Source organism: Euleptes europaea, chromosome 11, assembly GCF_029931775.1.
Source record: "Euleptes europaea isolate rEulEur1 chromosome 11, rEulEur1.hap1, whole genome shotgun sequence".
Taxonomy (NCBI): domain Eukaryota; kingdom Metazoa; phylum Chordata; class Lepidosauria; order Squamata; family Sphaerodactylidae; genus Euleptes; species Euleptes europaea.
The window spans coordinates 10,490,141-10,508,733 of NC_079322.1; the positions used below are offsets into that span (position 1 = coordinate 10,490,141).

At 47.6% G+C, this 18,593-nt stretch overlaps 1 protein-coding gene across 1 annotated transcript in view; it reads left to right on the forward strand.

Moving 5' to 3' along the window:
* The first annotated feature begins 14,896 nt into the window (after positions 1-14,896).
* Positions 14,897-18,593, forward strand: part of COBL (cordon-bleu WH2 repeat protein) — a 255,876-nt gene continuing 252,179 nt past the window's right edge. Inside the window, exon 1 of the mRNA XM_056857870.1 lies at positions 14,897-14,943. Within this exon, the coding sequence (XP_056713848.1) occupies positions 14,897-14,943 (47 nt within the window). The remainder of the gene's footprint in view (positions 14,944-18,593) is intronic.

Genomic DNA, 18,593 nt, shown 5'->3' on the forward strand with positions numbered 1-18,593 from the left:
CTGACCGGCTACCAAGGTCCGGACCTGAAGAGAACGGAGGGAACACCCACCCGGTGCGGAACGGTGGCTTTAAGCGCGGATCTGGAGTCTGCTCCGTGCGAACATCGCTGCTGTTCCAGAGAGGTCTCACCGTCAAAAAACGAAGGAAGCTTCCTGTGAGTGAACCGGCACAGGAGGCTACCCCACAAGAAACCGAACCGGTTCCGACCTGGGTGAGTGACCAGGGAGAGACTCTCCTGATACCCGTAGTGTTAAAGAATCTCCAGGGAGGGGATCCAGTTGCAGTAGTGGGTATTTTGGACTCTGGTTGCTCCAGAACTTTGATAGACCAAGAAGTGTTTGACCGATTACAGTTGGGGGCGGTGGAGTTGGACCAGCCCTTGCGCTTCTGTCAAATGGATGGGAGGGACCTTCAGGGGGGCCCCATTCATTTGCTCTCTGACCCTGTGTTGTTAGGGGTGGGGGATCACTGGGAGCAAATCAGCCTCACCATAGCCCCTGGGATTGCTTACCCGGTGGTTCTGGGAAGCAATTGGATGCGGGTCACAATCCCAGCATCGACTGGGCACAGCGTCAAGTAGTGTTTGAATCCCCCCAATTCAGGTGGCATTGCAGGGATGACATGCCCAATGGGGGGAGGGTGACTGCCGCGACAGCGATTCCCGTAACGCTGCCCCCGGAATATCAGGACTTTGCAGATGTCTTTGAGGGGAAGGACTGTGACTTACTACCCCTCACCGCACTACAGACTGTGCCATTAAGTTAACGGCGGACATGAAGCCCTCCAAGGTTCGGGTTTACCCTATGAGCCCCCAGGAAAAAACTGTATTGCGGGAGTTTCTGGATAAGAATCTGGCTAGGGGATTCATCTGTCCTTCCAAGGCTGCGTTCTCCTCACCCTGCTTCTTTGTGAAGAAGAAGGGGACTTCGGACGTCCGGTTGTGTGTGGACTATAGGGGGCTTAATGCAGTTACTGAAACCAATGCGTATCCTATCCCCCTCATCCCTGACCTTCTCAGCCAGCTACAGGAGGGCAGGGTGTTTTCTAAACTGGACTTGGCGGAAGCCTACTACCGGGTTCGGATTAAGGAGGGGGATGAGGCTAAAACAGCCTTCTCGTGTTGCTATGGGCTTTTTGAATTTAGAGTAATGCCTTTCGGGTTGTCTGGAGCTCCGTCTTGCTTCATGCAACTCATCAATGAGATTTTACATGATCTGTTGTTCCAGGGGGTCATCGTGTACTTGGACAACATTTTAATTTATTCACAAGACCCAGAAGAGCACCGGAAATTGTTGCGGGAGGTTTTGCGCCAGCTGCGGGAACACCACCTGTATGCCAAACTGTCCAAGTGTGCCTTTAACCAGGACAAGCTTACTTTTCTTGGGTTTGTGGTGTCTCCCAACGGGTTAATCATGGACCCCAAGAAGGTCCAGGCGGTCCGGGATTGGGAACCTCCCCGGACCCGCAAACAGGTTCAACAATTTCTGGGCTTCGCAAATTTCTACCGGGGTTTCATCCCAGATTTTGCCGAAATAGCCCTCCCGATCACGGAACTCCTTAGGACCAAGGGGAGGGGTCAGGCGGCCACTGCCGCTAACTATCGGGTAGCATGGGACGACAGCTGCCAGGCGGCGTTTTACTTACTTAAGAGCCGATTTACTACCGGGCCCGTTTTGGCTCACCCCGACTGTTCTCAACCTTTTACCCTTCAAGTGGATGCTTCCGATAGGGCGATGGGGGAGCACTCTTGCAGAAGGACGCTCAGGGGAGGCTCCGTCCCTGCGCCTATTTTTCCAAAAAGTTCTCTGGGGCTGAACTCAACTGGCCGATAGGGGAGAAGGAGGCCATGGCAATTAAACACGCCCTCACGGTCTGGCACCAGTTCTTGGAGGGGGCTGTGGTGCCGTTCGAGGTTTGGACGGACCACCGGAACCTCGAAGCCATCCTGGGGCAGAGGAAACTCTCGGCCAAACAGCTTCATTGGGTGGATTTTTTTTCTAAATTCCGCTTCACTATTAAGCATGTCCCTGGGAAGGAGAATTGCCTGGTGGATGGTCTCTCCCGCATGCCGCAATACGACTGCAGAGTCAAGCGGCCGATTGGGTCCCTTTTTACTCCAGAACACCTTGGCTTGAACCCGGAGGGGGACTGCCCTCAGCCCACAAATTAGCCCGCCTTTTCGTGCAACAGGTTTTCCGTCTGCACGGATTTCCCTGGAAGATTGTGAGTGACAGAGGCTCGGTATTCCTTTCTAAATTCTAGCAGGCATTTTTGGGGATCGTCAGGGTACAACAGGGTTTATCCTCTGCCTACCACCCCCAGACAGATGGGCAGACGGAGAGAGTGAATGCCGTCGTTGAATGCTACTTACGCTGCTTCACCAATTATCACCAAGATGATTGGGTCGACCTGCTGCCCCTAGCGGAATACGCCTATAACAACTCTGTTCACTCTGCTACTGGACAAAGCCCCTTTAAGACGGTCTATGGTATGGATTTCGACCCTTTAGGGGCGGTCCCTCTCCCGCCGGGAGGCGATCCTCCTGAGGTGTCGGCTTGGTCTAACACCGTCAGAAATACTTGGCCGGGGCTAGTAAAACAGTTGGACCAAGCTAAGGAATGGTACAAGGTGCAGGCTGCAAAGCACAGAACGCCCCAGTGTGATCTGGTGGTCGGGGAGAAGGTGTACCTTTCCACCAAGAATTGAAAGTCTTTGCGTCCTTTCAGAAACTGTGTCAAAAGTATGTGGGTCCGTTTACTATATCTCGGGTAACCAATGAGGTCACTGCTGAACTGAACCTCCCCAAGACCTTGCAGGGAGTACACCCAGTGTTTCACGTTAGCCTTCTGAAGCCCTTTTCTCCTGCTCCCAATTGGCACCCCGAACCCCCGGCGGTGACACCTATCATGGTGCAGGGGGAACAGTATTTTGAAATTTCCAGGGTCCTGGACTCCAGGCTGCGGAGAGGTCAGCTGGAGTACCTGGTGCACTAGAAACACTTGAACTCGAGTCATGATGAGTGGGTCGTGGCAGAACACGTGAACGCTCCCTCTCTGATCGCTGAGTTCCATCAGAGTTGTCCCGACAAACCTGGGAACCCGGGGAGGGGGTCTTTGGAGAGGCGGAATGTCAGATAGGGCTTTTAACAGCTCTGTCCCCAAACAAGATGGTTTCCCCGCGAACAAGATGGAGTTCTCCGTGCACTCCCCCCCCCCCGTTTTGCACACGAGCTCTGGCCAGGGATTTACAATTGTATTGGGACCCGCCCGTGTAAATCTCCGATCTGATGAAAGCCGAGAGCCCGGCCATCTCCTCCACTGATTGCTCACAATTGTTTCTGTTTCAGTTTTACTTAAGTCGTTACCGGCAGGAAACGACTACATTGTCTCTTTGTTCTTGTAACCCTATTGTATCAGCCCTATATATGTATCCATACTCCCCCAGTCATGTATTTCAGCCTTGCTCATCTCTCTACTGAAATCACTGACTTTCAGAATAAATCCTTGAATCGCTGCTCTGTCTGGATTTGAGTTCTATTGCCTGAAACGCCGTGCATTTGCTGAAGCTTGACAGGACCCCTGGTCTAGTTGCTTGAGGAACATTTGGAGAAAAGCTTGTGTACCAAAGTTGTCAGAGGGAAATAATACTTAATTTAAAAAATCAAAATAGAAAATTAGCATACAAAATCAGTAAATATAATACATTCACATTAAAATACTATACATCATAGCCGTTAAATATTTTTGGCAGGAATTATAAACAAAAGTTTCCCCTCATCAGCCAAAAAAGCATTTTATGTTGCCAAAGTGTTTTGCACATATGTCAACAGAGTGGTGAGATCGTTGGACTCAGACTTTGGGCCAATCGCTCAGCCTCACCGACCTCACAGGGTTGTTATTATGAGGATACATTGGTGGAGGAGAGAAAGCGGTTGTCAGCCACTTTGGGTTCCCATTGGGGGGAAGTGGGGTATAAAATATCTAAATAAATAAAATAAAAATTCTACAGTGGCTTGAGTTTGCTCAAATGTCCTGTATCTTAAAGACAAAGTGGTTTATTTGGATTGATATAACTGATTTGATGGAAGAGGGTTGGCTTTTTAAAAAAAAAATCACTGCCCAGAAACATTTCATTTGTTCACATCTTTCTAATAAATTATACATCCTTTTTACTTTTATATTCTGGCCAGGGAAGTGCCACTTTTACCAGTGATATTTATTACTTCTCAAATCTGGTGAAACACAAACATTCTGCCGATGAAGCCACACTGTTTCTTTACTATAGCTGTACCAATTTTGAGCTGAAAAGTTAAAAGTTAAAATATGGCACAACTCTCCCACACCAGACTTTCTCTCTACCTCTTGGTTTATTCCATGCTAATCTGCTTCAGGCAAAATAACATTCTAGTAAAGAAAAATAACAGTCTAGTAAAGAAACAGGCTAGTCACACTCTCTCAGCCCCACCTACCTCGCAGGGTGTCTGTTGTAGGGAGGGGGAAAGAAGGTGATTGTAAGCCGGTTTGATTCTCCCTTAAGTGGTAAAGAAAGTCAGCATATAAAAACCAACCTTCTTCAGACAGTTCTCCCCAAAGAAGAGGTAGACCTTTCTAAGTCCATTGACTGCAGTGGACTTAGGAATGTGTGACTTTGCTTAGGATGGGCTGTGAATGCGTCATGTGGCACCTTAACTAAGTCAGTAACCTTTGTGATGCTACAAGACTCTTTGTTATGTAGGCCCATGGCAGTCCCAATTGGGATAGCAACACTTGATGACAAGGGAGCAGGTGGAGGGCTGTGGCTCAGTGGCAGGGCATCTCAGAAGGTCTCACGGTCAGTCCCCAGCATCTCCAGCTGACAGGAAAAGATAAGAGGGGATGTGAAAAACCTTCTCTTGAGACCCTGGAGAGCCACTGCCAGTCTGAGCAGGCAAGACTGACCTTGATGAACCAGTGGTCTGAGTCAGTATAAGGCAGCTTCATGTGACAAGGTCTATCAACTTCTCCATCTTCATCACTGGAGTCAGGATGCTGCCACCAGCACCATTCTCCAATATGGCAGCACCCTGTATAGATTCTGCCCCACACATACAATAAAAGTTGTCTCTCCTGTTGAACAGCCCCTTGGTATTGAAAGTCAATTTCTGGTAGTTATGTGCTGATGGGTGAGTGATCAGTGTCTGCCTTCCTCACAGGTACAGCTCTCCTAGGTGATGACTGGCCTTGTTTGCACAGCACAGTTTGAAATTAAGTGCTCCGCAGACCGTTATTAATACCTTGTTTATTGCTGTTTATAAAAGGTATGTCCTGAGTATGCTGAAATAGTTGAGCCATGTACTAATTTACCTGTCTTTGGCTTCTGTCTCCCTGACTGGTAAGCCCATGTCATGGCCACCACAAGATTTCCAGGCGTCCTATGAATTGGGAATTGTTGCCCTCCACCCTGCACTGGGAGCCAGTGTGGTGCAGGGGTTAATCACAATCACAATCTCCTTTATTGTCAGGGGTTAGAGCAGCAGACTCTAATCTGGGAGAACCAGGCTTGATTCCTCACTCTTCCACATGAAGCCTGCTGGGTGACTTTGGGCCAGTCACAGTTCTCTCCAAACTCTCTCAGCCCACATGGAGGCAGGTAGTGGCAAACCACCTCTGAACGTCTCTTGCCTTGAAAACCCTATGGGGTCGCCAAAAGTCAGCGGAGACTTGACAGCACATACACGCACACCCTGTGCCAGTGGGGATATGTGAGTCAGAGATGACGCTGCAGGTACTTCTACCCTGAAAACTATCAACATTTTCTCCAAAAAGACAGAGTATACTCAGGAAGGCAGGGCATAGGGTTGCCAACTCCAGGTTGAGAAATTCCTGGAGATTTGGGGAATGGAGCCAGGGAGGTGGGGTTTGATGAGGGGAGCGACCTCAGCAGGATATAATGCCATAGAGTCCGCCCTCCAAAGCAGCCATTTTATCTAAGAGGAACTGATCTCTGAAGAATGGAGATGAGCCGTAATTAGGCTTGCCAACTCCAGACTGTGAAAGTCTTGGTAATTTAGGGATGCAGCGTGGGGAAGACAGGATTTGGGGAGTGGAGGAACCTCCATGGGATGTAATGCCATAAGGTCCAACCTCCAAAGCAGCCATTTCATTCTGGAGAACTGATCTCTGTAGTCTGGAGACCAGTTGTAATTCCAGATCTCCAGGTCCCACCTGAAGGTTGGCAACCATAATTGTAATTCCAGAAGATTTCCAGGTCCCATCTGAAGGTTGGCAACCTTAGCTGTAATTCCAGGAGAGCTCCAGATTACTTCATGTTGGCAGTCATTTGGCCTCTGCTCAGAAACTCTAACCCAAATGTGGAATCCTCATGTCTAATAACTTCCCCTTTGCAGGAAGGCTGAGTGGATAATTGCCCAGCACTTGAGGTTTCCCTGAATATCAGCAGTGTCATGGGCTCCTGCTAGCATGGCTTTTGATCTGGGCATTGTGCTGAGGCTTCTGAGGCTTTCTAAACTGCAATTATCTGCTTGTAAGCAGGACCCGAAGTAGCATGCAATAAAAAGAGAAACCCAGAAATATAAAAGAGCAAAAAATTAATTTAGAACTATCATAGCTATGACTTGATAAGTTCTGGAACTGACTTATTAATTAATACTGATACCATTTAGAGGGATAGGATCATTGATTATGGCTTATTGAAAATAAAGTGAGTCACACACACGCACAGAAGAAGCAAAGGCTTTTGTCTTAGTAAAAACAATCTTTACTAGATTAAACTCAAGGGTAGGGTTCACTGGGAGATAAAACAAATAATCATTTCTACATAGCTAAGTTACCTATGCTTGCCAGAAGCCTCTGGCAGGTCCTAAACTTACACACGAGTAGGCATTCTTAAAAGACAAGATTGCCTCTCATCCTTCTAGGCTGGCATCAAACTCAAAGTGGATACTGCTTTCACTTCTAAACAAAGGATGTAAAAGCAGTAAACATGCAGATTGTTTGTGCACGTGACAAACAAACAAGTCTGCAATGGTCACTTTGCTGACCGCTTTGTTAATTAACATTAACCCTTGACTGTCTGACATGCAACAAAAGCTCACCACTAAAATACCCAACATGACTGCTAGTGTAACAATACAAATGTGAAATCTTCAGTATTTTTGTGCAATAGGCATGACTTCTGATTACAACATTCAGGATCTGCTGAGAAACTGATTATTATTATGCTTATAGTTTCAGAAGGAAGTTGTGTTGGTCTGCAATAGATTGGAATCTACAGCTAGATTTGAATCCAGTAGCACCTTCGAGACCAGCAAGATTTTAGGTGTATGACCTTTCGAGAGTCAAATCTCCCTGATACCTGAAAAAAGGGGGGTTTGATTATTGGAAGCGTATACCCCAAAAATCTTGTTGGTTTCTAATGTGCTACTGGGCTCTAGCTGCACTGTGTTTATGGTAATTTAGCATCTGAGAGCAATCAGTGTGGTGTAGTGGTTAAGAGTGGCGGATTCTTTGGGCTAGTCACAGTTCTCGCCGAACTCTCCTGGCCCCACTTACCTCACAAGATGCCTGTGGTGGGAAGGGGAAGGGAAGGCGATTGTAAGCCGCTTTGAGACTCTTTACAATAGAGAAAAGAGGGGTATAAAAACCAACTCTTCTTCTATTTTCAACCTAGGAAAAATTGCTACACTGGGACTGGAAAAGGTGACTTATCCTGTGTACCACTAGGATTTTGTGTGTGTGTGTGGTAACACAACCTAGATTTGTTTTGCTGAATAATACTTTTATTACCTTTAAATACGTCCAAAGGAATGTGTTATATAAAAAGTGATCCTAATGTTTTGATTGGCACAAGTTAACACATTTCCTTTGAGATATTTTCTAGAGAGGAACTGAGGCTCTCTTCCTTTGCCCTAGGAGATCTAAACTAGTACAAAAGTATGGTCACCATCCAGAACTTCTTTTCAGCACAGCATATCAAAAACCAGCTTCCCAGCTTCCTCCGCAAGCAGCATTTGAAAGCTATACAGTGTTAGTTGTTGCTGCACTTTATTTCTTTATATTTCTTTATTTACATCCCATGTTTCTCCCCCACAGGGACCCAAAGCAGCTTACATCATTCTCCTCTCCTCCATTTTATCCTCACATTAACCCTGTGAAGCAGGCTAGACTAAGAATGTGTGACTGGCCCAAGGTCACCCAGCAAGCTTCTATGGCATGGGTGGGGATTTGAACCTGGGTCTCCCAGATCCTAGTCTGACACTTTTACTACTACACCACTTAAAAAAAAAAAAGCAGTACTGCTGGGTACATATATGATTTAGCCCCACCCCCCCAACAACAACATCAGCTACTCCTTTGTTTTTTAAGGCAGCATTGGGAAAGGCTGTGGAACTATTTTACAACATCGGACCTTCTAAGTAGATTCCTTACACACATAAACATGTCAGTGAAATGACATCTTTTTAGATGCTACAGCTCCTTCAGAGCAGATTTGCTAACAGACTTATAGTTAACAATGGAGATGTTTTGAAATAATAAAGTGAATCATTTTAAAATTAATTTTAATGTTGCATTTTAAGATGGCTTATTAACAACACCATAACTAATATCTGATAATGCATTTTCAGCAAGTGCCAAGTCTTGCAAGAAATCTGACAACTTAGGCTGGGATCTAAATTTCTCACTGTTTTTGAAAGAAAAAAAATACTTCCATTTAATTTTAAAGGTTGACAGTTCAGTTCTGAGTACTGCTCGTCATCATAATATGCCTAAGTCTGACATCTGAAGAGGCCTCAATTAGTACTGAGGTTGTATATATGTGTGTGTGTGTGTGTATGTAGAAGGGCTAGCACTGCTCCTTAACAAAATTAACATTGAAGATGTCCAAAGAGGGTTCTTAAAAAACCCGCTGAGAAACTTGTTCCCCGGGTTTCTGTGGCAAATACATTATGCGCTCTTTGTGTCTCTCCTAAACCCTGTTAGTATAAGCTGTCCTGCTTGTATAGATGCACATACTTTGAATGGTCAGGTGCAAAACCAGAAAGGACTGTTTTGAGGTTGCCATGTATTTTCACAGCTTTCTTCATTAATGTTGCTATGGCTGACTGCCTCGAAGCAATACTCTAGTACTGAATCTGGACATCATAATGGAATTACGCATCATAATGAAATCTCCCCGGTATCTTCCTACTGAAGGTTCCTATGAATAAAAGCACAGTTTCTTCTTCACTGAAGCTAGGGAAGAAGAATGTTTGTTGAATGGGTAGGAATGTCTCTTTCTCTTGCTAACTTCAAAGAACAATTGATTGGCATGATAAAAGAGTTGCAGCCTAGACTGGACTATTTGATAGACATCAACACCAAAAATTTACATCTGAACAATGAGCTACCTTATTGCAACTGTGTTAGAGACAGAACTGGCATAAGGTGTGTACGAAATATTCATTTATTGGAGAGGACATCAAAGGCTTCAGTTAATCCTACCTCACTTTCATTGTTCTGGAGAGTGGCATGGGCAGAGATAAAGACAGATAACATTTTATGTAAAGTGGAGCCTTTTATGCACAGGTTGTTTCCATCACTGTCAAGCCCTGAGTACTTCAGGGCCATGTTTTCATTATGCATATATTTTCCAACCTTTTGAAGTCACCTCGCTCTCCCCTCGCATTTCCCCCGCATTTTGTGGATGCTGTTTTACCCCAAGTTTAATCCTCGATCCCAAATCAAAAGCTGATCCTGTGCATACTTGTCAATTCGGAGTTTTCTCCCTATGCCCATTCTCGCTTCTCCCTCCCACTTGTCTTTCCCCTCATCCAACTCCTCCTGCTTATGTGGTCAGTTTCACAGCAAGTGTTGGTCAATTTCAGACCTCAGCCTGATCGAACATTTTTGTTGTTGTTGTTTGTGACTAGTGAGAAGTTCTGAAGCTCCGCATTTTCCCTAGTGATGCATAATTTTAACTTCAAGAACTCTGGGAATTTTTTCGGGGTGGGTGGGGAAAGCCCCTGGGCATAGTGATTTGAGAATCTGAGTTCAAATACTGAGTATCGAGAGAGCAGCATATCCAGGAGAATCTCTCCATTCATAAAAGGCCTGGGAGATAAATCTCCTGTTCTGTTGAACAGCAGCTACAAGGCATGAGTTTGGGTAGAGGGCTCAGTTGCAGTACTTACTTAAAGGGATCTCTTGCCCCTAATTTCAGCAGGGGAAGCTGGCCCCATTGCCTGACTGAGGGCAGTTGCCATCTTGAACTGTTCTTCTGGGTGTTTGCAAAAATGTGTGTAACACAATTCTGTGGTGGTCCCCAGCTTGCTGAGCCTGCAAACACTTTTGGAATTTTGGGAATGGATAATGGGCACCACCACAAAATGGTGACCAGGGGAGAGGAGGACCAAATCAGGACGTCTCAAACCAAGGATCCTCCTGGAATGGATGCAGCTGTTTCAGAGTGGGTTCTGCAGAGACAAGGTTTATGCCACCTGGACTCTTCTGAAGCTCTGGTCCAATGAGGCAGAAAAAAGTTAGGACTGGCTCTTTACTTTGGGGAAGAAGCAAGTGAGTGCATGAAAGTGCATTTAAAGCCCTTTATGACACATATCTGAAAGACTCTCTCCTTCTGCATGTCCCTGTGCACCAGCTAGTCATCAGCCATCTGTTGACTATCAAACCACTTAGGGTGGCCTGTCTGCCATTGTCCAGAGGCCAGGCCTATTCTGTTGTGACTCCAGCTCTGCAGAATGGGCTCCCTGAAGAGGTAAGGGTGTTTTTCCCCTCTCCCTGGAGATCTTCAGGAGGTGCTACAAGGTCTGCCTGTTTGCCAGGGCTTTGGAGGGCATTTGAATGGCAGGCATCTTTTAACAGGGGGAGGGGGGAAGGATTTGGGGCTCATCGTTTCATCTTTGGTTTCAGCTGGGGATGTTTAAATTATTGTTGTAAGCTGCCTCAAACCAAGAGGAAAGGCAGGATATAAGTGTTTAAATAAATAAATAAAACACACAGGCCGGTATTATTTGGGGGTTTCACTGCAGCAGCAACTCGCAAGAGGCTGAGGAGACAGAGTGAGGGGTTGGAGTTTCCTGTACCACTAGTGGCTCCCCTAAGAACAACCATATATTACATACAAACAACACATTCAAGGCTCTTGTGATATCAGTGTTTTGAAAAATATCATGTTTGTATGTTCTAGGGTTGCTACCAAACTTAATTGACAGCAAAATTTGGGTTACAAAACTCACACGATCCTACCATATTGTAAAAAAGGGCTTCAAGCTGCTTTACAGAAATCAGCACTTCTCTTTCAAATCCAATGTACGCATTTTAATGTTCAGAGCCATACAGGCAATCAGCATTCTTTATTTTTACAATCATTGTATTCTTGTGGAGTTGAATGCTTTAGTGCTAAGTCACTTCCTATTCTGATCCATTATTATTTTGTTTAAAATGAATGTCCAGTCTTGCTTCTGGTCCATCCTAAGTTAGAATGCAGGGCAATGAAAGGTGCTCACACACCTTTCAGACTGCAAAGAGCATGCTGCAGTCTGACCGTAAGATAAAATGTACACATAACTGGAGGCCCTAGATTAGACTGAACAATAAAAAAGGAGCATATGATGGGGAATACTCATGGGACTAGGCACATCCCAATGTGGCCAATACATTTCCCATAAAATCCGTTGCTTTGATTAAGGGAAATGGAATGAATGATGTTCTTCCTATGGGCCCTCTATCTCATTAACTTAAAAAGCAAAGCCTTTCAAATCTGTAAATTAAATATTGTCAACAGAGTGTGCAGTAAAGTCTTCAGAAATGCTTGCCTTTTAAAAACATTTTCCTGAAATATATCATTTATTTTATTTTACTTTATACCCTGCCTTTCTCCCCAATGGGGACCCAAAATAGCTTACATAATTCTCCTCTCTTCCATTTTATCTTCACAACAACCCTGTGAGGTAAGTTAGGCCGAGAGTATGTCACTGGCCCAAGGTCACTCAGTGAGCCTCCATGGCAGGGGATTCGAACCTGGGTTTGCCATATCTTAGTCTGACACTCCAACCCCTATACCACACTGGCTCTCAAAAAATTTTCGTTCTTGGTATAACAATCGTTTAGAAAACATGTAGACTTGGAAATGTAAAAAAAACCCTAAGAATAAAACAAAAAACTGGAACAAATAGCATACTTAGGGGATGAGAAATAGTGTGCAAAGGTTAAGTGTTCCTGATTCCCCATTACCTGTTCTAGTATATTTTAATCCTCACAATAACCCTGTGAGGTAGGTGAAACCCACTAATCCAAAATCACCGTTAATATGAGCTTCAAGGCAAAGTGAGGATTTGACCCTGGCCTTCCTAGATCCTAGGCCAATATTCACACCACTAAATTGCCTCTCTATTGTGCTTTAACTATTTTTTTAAAAAATAAAAATAATCTGATGAATTATGGATGCAGCAGATGGGGTTGTCATAGCGGTCGCGAAGACTGCTGGAACAATCCCGTTTCCAACAGCTCAGACGTATTTTGCCCTTACAGGCCTTGTGTGGATGCTGGCCTCCAGGTGAGACCTGGGCATCCTTTGGAATTTAGGGTTGCCAGGTCCCTCTTCACCGCCAGCGGGAGGTTTTTGGGGCGGAGAAAGAGGAAGGCAGGGTTTGGGGAGGGACTTCAATGCTATAGAGTCCAACTGCCAAAGTGGTGTTTTCTCCAGGTTAACTGATCTCCATTGGCTGGAGACCAGTTGTAATAGCAGGAGATCTGCCACCACCAGGAGGTTGGCAAACCTACTGGTATTACAGTTCATCTCCAGATTACAGAGATCAGTTCCCCTGGAGAAAATGGATGCCTTGGAGGGCAGACTCTATGGCAGTGTACCCCCACTGAGGTCACATGTAATACACTGAGGCTGTAATTACTATGCGAGCTTGTATCGCACACACCGGTTAGCTATTTAGCTTGTAGCAAGGTAGGAGGTGACACTGCTACATTTGTCTGTATCCCTACGTGGAACTTGGTGACTATCTGGAATGTTAGAATGCAGTCATGAATTTTTGAAGCTGGAATAATATCAGATTGATTATTTAGGGGACTGAGGAAGAACTGAACAGAAGAATTTTGAAATGGCCCTATCCCCTTTCTACTGTGGTTACACATTTTGAAGATACCAGCTAGATATTGCTTCATGCATACTTTGGAAGGAATGTACCAGGATATGCCGTGAACTATGGATTTTGACTGTTTGATGATAGATTGTCACTATGTATGATGTAATGTGGTAGCTCATAAAATATTTTTGCACTTTGTTATACACAGTTTTGCTCCTGTACTAATTTCCTAACGTTGTAGTATCAGTACAGTGGTGTCTATTTTTTCTACAACCACCTGGAGGTTGGCAAACCTACTGGTATTACAGTTCATCTCCAGATTACAGAGATCAGTTCCCCTGGAGAAAATGGGATGCCTTGGAGGGCAGACTCTATGGCAGTGTCACATGAACTGAGGTCACATGAACGCATGAAGCTGCCTTCTACTGAATCAGACCCTTGGTCCATCCGAGTCAGTATTGTGTACTCAGACCGGCAGCGGCTCTCCAGGGTCTCAGGCGGAGGTCTTTCACATCACCTACTTGCCCGGTCCCTTTAACTCACTGGTTCCCAACCAGGGGTCAGTGGACCCCCAGGGGTCCGCGAGAATTAAATTAAGGTCCGCGAAACAAAGTTATAAACCCATAATAAATTAATATTTTCAATTAAAAGTTCTCTATTATAAAAATATATATTCAAATATTATTCTAAGTTTAATGTTTAACTAACAGTTATGATTAAAGTTTATTTTTCAAATTCTCGGGATTTTTGTTTTGAACCTTGGGGTCCCTGCACCGAACAAAAAAGTCCTAGTGGTCCCTGGTCAAAACAAGGTTGGGAACCACTGCTAGTTTAACTGGAGATGCCGGGGATTGAACCTGGGACCTTCCGCATGCCAAGCAGAGGCTCTACCTCCCCAGGCTCCACCCCCAAATCCAGCCTGCAGCTGTTTCCACCCCCCCCCCCGCCCAAATCTGTCATATGGGAAAGACCCGGGTCTGTTTGCATCCAAATTCCGTCCGGGCAGCCGTGGCTTGAATAGCCCCTTGGGTAAGCGCAGGGTTTGGGTTAGCAGAGCGCCTCCTCCCCTCGCAGGGGGCCGGGCGGCGCTTTGGCTGGGCGGGGAGCGCGCAGAGGTCAGCGGACCCGGCCGGCTCGGACTTTATTGCTGCCCCGCGCAGGATCGCTGGGCAGCGGTAGCGCGGCTTGGCGGGGCCGCGTTCAAGGGCAGCGGCTCCCGCGTTCCTCTGAAGTAGAGGCCCCCCATGCTGGGGCAGCCCCAACCCGACAGGCGTCCAGCAGCAGCCTCGAACGCGCGAGCCGCCGATCACCCCGCGGCCTTCGGGGCAGCCTGCACGTGCTCAGAGGCCTGCCACCGAACCTGAGCCTCTTGCTCGGTGTCGGAAAGGAAACCCGGGCTGGGAGGATGAATATTTCATCGCTCCCCTCTCCGCCGCCTTCCCCCGCCAGGCAAGCCGAGGCTCAGCGCTCGGCTAGAATATCCCGGCGGCTCTCCTCCCTGCCGGCGGAGTGGTCGCCCTCGCCCGGCACCCCCCACCCACCCACCCAGGCCCTCCGAGGGAGAAACGTGCCCGGCTCTCTCCCCTCTCCGCCTCCTTGCAGCCGCTGCACGCCCGGGATGGCGCGGCGCGGATGAAAGGAGGGAGGGAGGGACGGAGGGCGAGACCGCGGCTCCGCGGCGGGGGCGGCCGCCTTTCCCGTGGCCCTCCTCCTCCTCCTCCTCGCCCCGCCGCCCGGCGGCATCTGATCCGGATCCAGCGCCGCCTTCATTCAAAAGGAGACCTCGCCTGCCGCAGCCGCCCATGGAGGCGACGCTGCTGCGCCCCGCGGACTGCAAACCTCCCAGCGGGTAAGCAATGGAGGGCAGAGCTTGCAAGGCGGGGGTTTTATCTGCGATGCCTGGGTGAGGGTATGGGGGGCGGGGGGGGGGAGAGGGGGAAAGAAGCAGGGCCGGTGCCAGTCCTTTTTTGCGCCCTAGGCGAGACGCACCCCTTCTCGCCCACCCCACTGCTAACCAGTTTTCAAAAACAGATGGGAAAAAAAAGCCTGATGCATTCCTACAAAACTTTTCATAAGACGTTGTAATGAATTATATTCCATAGCGGCGTTGTGGCCCTTATCTTAAAATAAAAAAAAAAATACATAAATTGTCAGTTGCATTTTTTTCAAGAAAGTAATCAGTTTAAAACGGTGCCCCTCGGGCCAGTTCTGCGCCCCTCTGAGGTCTGCGCCCTAGGCACCGGCCCTGGGGGGGGGGAGGGGAACGCCCGCTTTCGCCCTTCTCTCCCTCTCTCTCTCTCTCTCTTGCAATCTTCTGCAGGCGCCTGCAGAGTTGGGCGACGTGTGCACGGCTTGATGCCCGGCGGGCTGACGCGCGCCTCAGAGGCGGGATTGAGCGGGCTTTGGAGCGGGCCGCGCGCGGCGGCGCAGAAAGGGGCGCGCGGCCGGGCCCCCCCCCCACGCCCCCGGGCCCAGAAAAAGCGCGCCTTTTCGCGGCCTCCCCCTTTCCGCCGAGGGGCTGTCCGGAGCGCGGCGCCAACCGCCTCTCTCTCGCTCTCCACACACCCCCCCCCCCCCCGATTTGTGTGGGGATTTAATCCCCGGTCAAGTTTTAAGGCCGAGGAGGGAGTGAGGGAAGCGAGCGGCCACCTGTTTGCCTCTGACAGGGCGGCCAAAGCGAGACGGAGGAGGCTTTTTGGCAGCGGCCTGGTTGGGTTTCTGCCTCGCCTGGCGGGAGAAAAAGAACAGGGGGCGCCATTTCTGTCTCTCTCGCGTGACATCTCCCCCCCCCCCCGGGGTTCTCCTCAGCCGGTGTTGCAACCTCGAAGGCCCCGGAGGAGCTTCCCCGGGGGTTTCGCCCCCCCCTCGCCGCCCCCGCGGCCTCCTCAGCTGTTGACAGGGCCGGGAGGAGCTGGAGCCCGGCGGGCAGCTGGGAGGGCGGGGCGGGGCAGGGCCCTTCGGAGCGCCTGTCAATGAGGGAGGCCGAGGCGGGGCCTGGAGTGACAGCGGGGGAGGGGAAAGGGCAGACTCAGGCCCGGGGGAGAGGCCAGCAGGTAGGCAGGCAGGCTCAGGTGCGCAGTCCTTGGGGGGAGAGAAAGGACTTGAAAGACTGGGTTTACGAGCAGTGCTTCGCTGTGCCTTTTGGTCTTTCCCATAACGCTACAACTTTTACAAAAAAGTGATGTGGCACCTTTTAGCAGGCAGAAACGTAACAGGTTTGGCGATTCGGAACTATTTAAAAGATGGCCATCCTTCCCGGGCTCTTAAATTAGGGTTGCCGGTGTCTAGGTGGTGGGTGGAAATCTCCTGTGATAGGGTTGCCAGGTTCCCCCTGGCCACTGGCAGGGGGTTGGGGTTGGGTTGCCAGATCCAGATTGGGAAACTCCTGGAGATTTGGGGATGGAGCCTGGAGAGGACAGGGACCCCAGTGGGGTACAATGCCATAGATTCCACCCTCCAAAGCATCCATTTTCTCCAGGGGAACTGATCTCTGGCGTCTGGATATGACCTGTAATTCCAGGGATCCCCTGGTCCTACCTGGACTTTGGCATCCCTATCCTGGAATTACAGCTGGTCTCCAGGTTACAGAGATCAGTTTCCCTGCAGAAAATGGCTGCTTTGGAGGGTGACATCTATGGCATTGTACCCTACTGAGTTGCCTCCCTAGGTTCCACCCCATTATATCCTACCCTTCCCTTCCCTCCCTAGGCTCCACCCCACCCAGTCTCCAGGAATTTCCTAACCCAGAATTGGCAGCCCTATTTAAATCTCATCTTGGACAGGCACTCACGTTTTTTTGGGAGTACGGGTTCTAATCTGTATAGGAGGCTTTGAATGAAGGGTGATAGTTCCAGATTGGTAAAGGTGGAATTTTGCCAGTGTGGACAGAGAGGGGAGAAGGAGGATTACCCCCTCCCCCCCCACGCACAGAGAGAGTGGGTGATATATTTACAAGACTGCATCATGATTGCAGTTATCCTTCACGTAACTGGGAAATTAAAGTATAGGCTTTGTTTTTAGTCTCCTGAATAGTGTTTAATGAGTCGAATCAAGAGCAACCACATACTTGTCTCTGTGAATCCACTTTAGGTGTTAGTGAAGTATAATAGATACATCCATGCAGGTGGTGTGTATATATAAGCGGAGCAGGAAAATTCACATCTGATTTGTCTCTCAAAGCAGGGATGGGCTTGGGATAATTTTGCCAGCCTTACTGGAAATAGACTTTAGTACCCTGGGCCCAATCACATGATTTGCCACAGAATTGATCACAGCATCTTAGCGCTAGGAGCCCTTGACGGAGCCAGAAGGAACAATGGTGTGGGTGTGATTCATAATCTTAATATTAGGTGAAGAAACTTTGTAGTCAAAAGAGTGTATTCGGTATGTTCTGTAGTTTATGGGACCCTAGCGAGTTCAGAAAAAGGGTGTGATTTAATTTGAATGGGTTGCAAGAATAAAACGTTCAAACTGGATAACTTGGCATTCTGCAAAGCTTTATTTCAGTGTTTCCCAGTAATAATTTTTAGATATTCCCTTTGGAAATCTCTGTCTCATGGGTCCTCCCTTTTTCTAAGAAATGAGGTTGCAATTAATGGGATGGGGGGGGGGGGAGAATACTATTCTTAGCCAGACATTCCTACTATCCTATCTTAGGCTGTCTTGAGTAGTAATTAAATTCTGCATTTTGCAACTCTTGTAAATGAAACAAGGTAAAAACATTTTGGAGTCCCTGTGAGGATAGGAAGAAAACCAATGTGTTTTGAGTTATGGAATAGATAGGATTAAGGTGTTGCCGGTCAGAGAACGAGAAAGAAGAAACTGCTGGGGTTTTTGTGCTTGTGTTCCAAATTCTGGAATAAAGTAAGAGGGGACCTTCACTGGAGAACCAGTGTGGTGTTGTGGTTATGGTGTAGGACATGGAATATCCGGTTCAAATAGGAGGGGGTCACTGGATAATCTTGAGCTAGTCAAGCCAAAAACCTCTCCATGCTTAGGTAATTCTGATACAGTGTATTGTCTTGATCTGCAGAATATGTTGGTATTTTTTAAAAAATGTAATTGCTGTCAAATGTTTAATTTTCCTTGAGAATAATTTTGCAAATACTGAGTGTTATTAACATATTTTAAGAGAAACAATAAAGTTGAGGTGTTAGATTGCAAGTACACATGAACACACATGAAGCTGCCTTATACCGAATCAGACCCTTGGGTCCATCAAAGTCAGTATTGTCTACTCAGACCGACAGCGGCTCTCCAGGGTCTCAGGCAGAGGTCTTTCCCATCACCTGCTCGCCTAGTCCCTTTAACTGGAGATGCCGGGGATTGAACCTGGGACCTTCTGCATGCCAAGCAGATGCTCTACCACTGAGCCACGGCCCCTCCCCAAGTAATCTGAATAAAAGATGGAAGAAATGATACTGTGAGTTTTGATGGGCTGAATCATGAGCTGTCCTATTTTGTGTGGTGACATGACATTAAAGTAGCTGTTAGTAATAG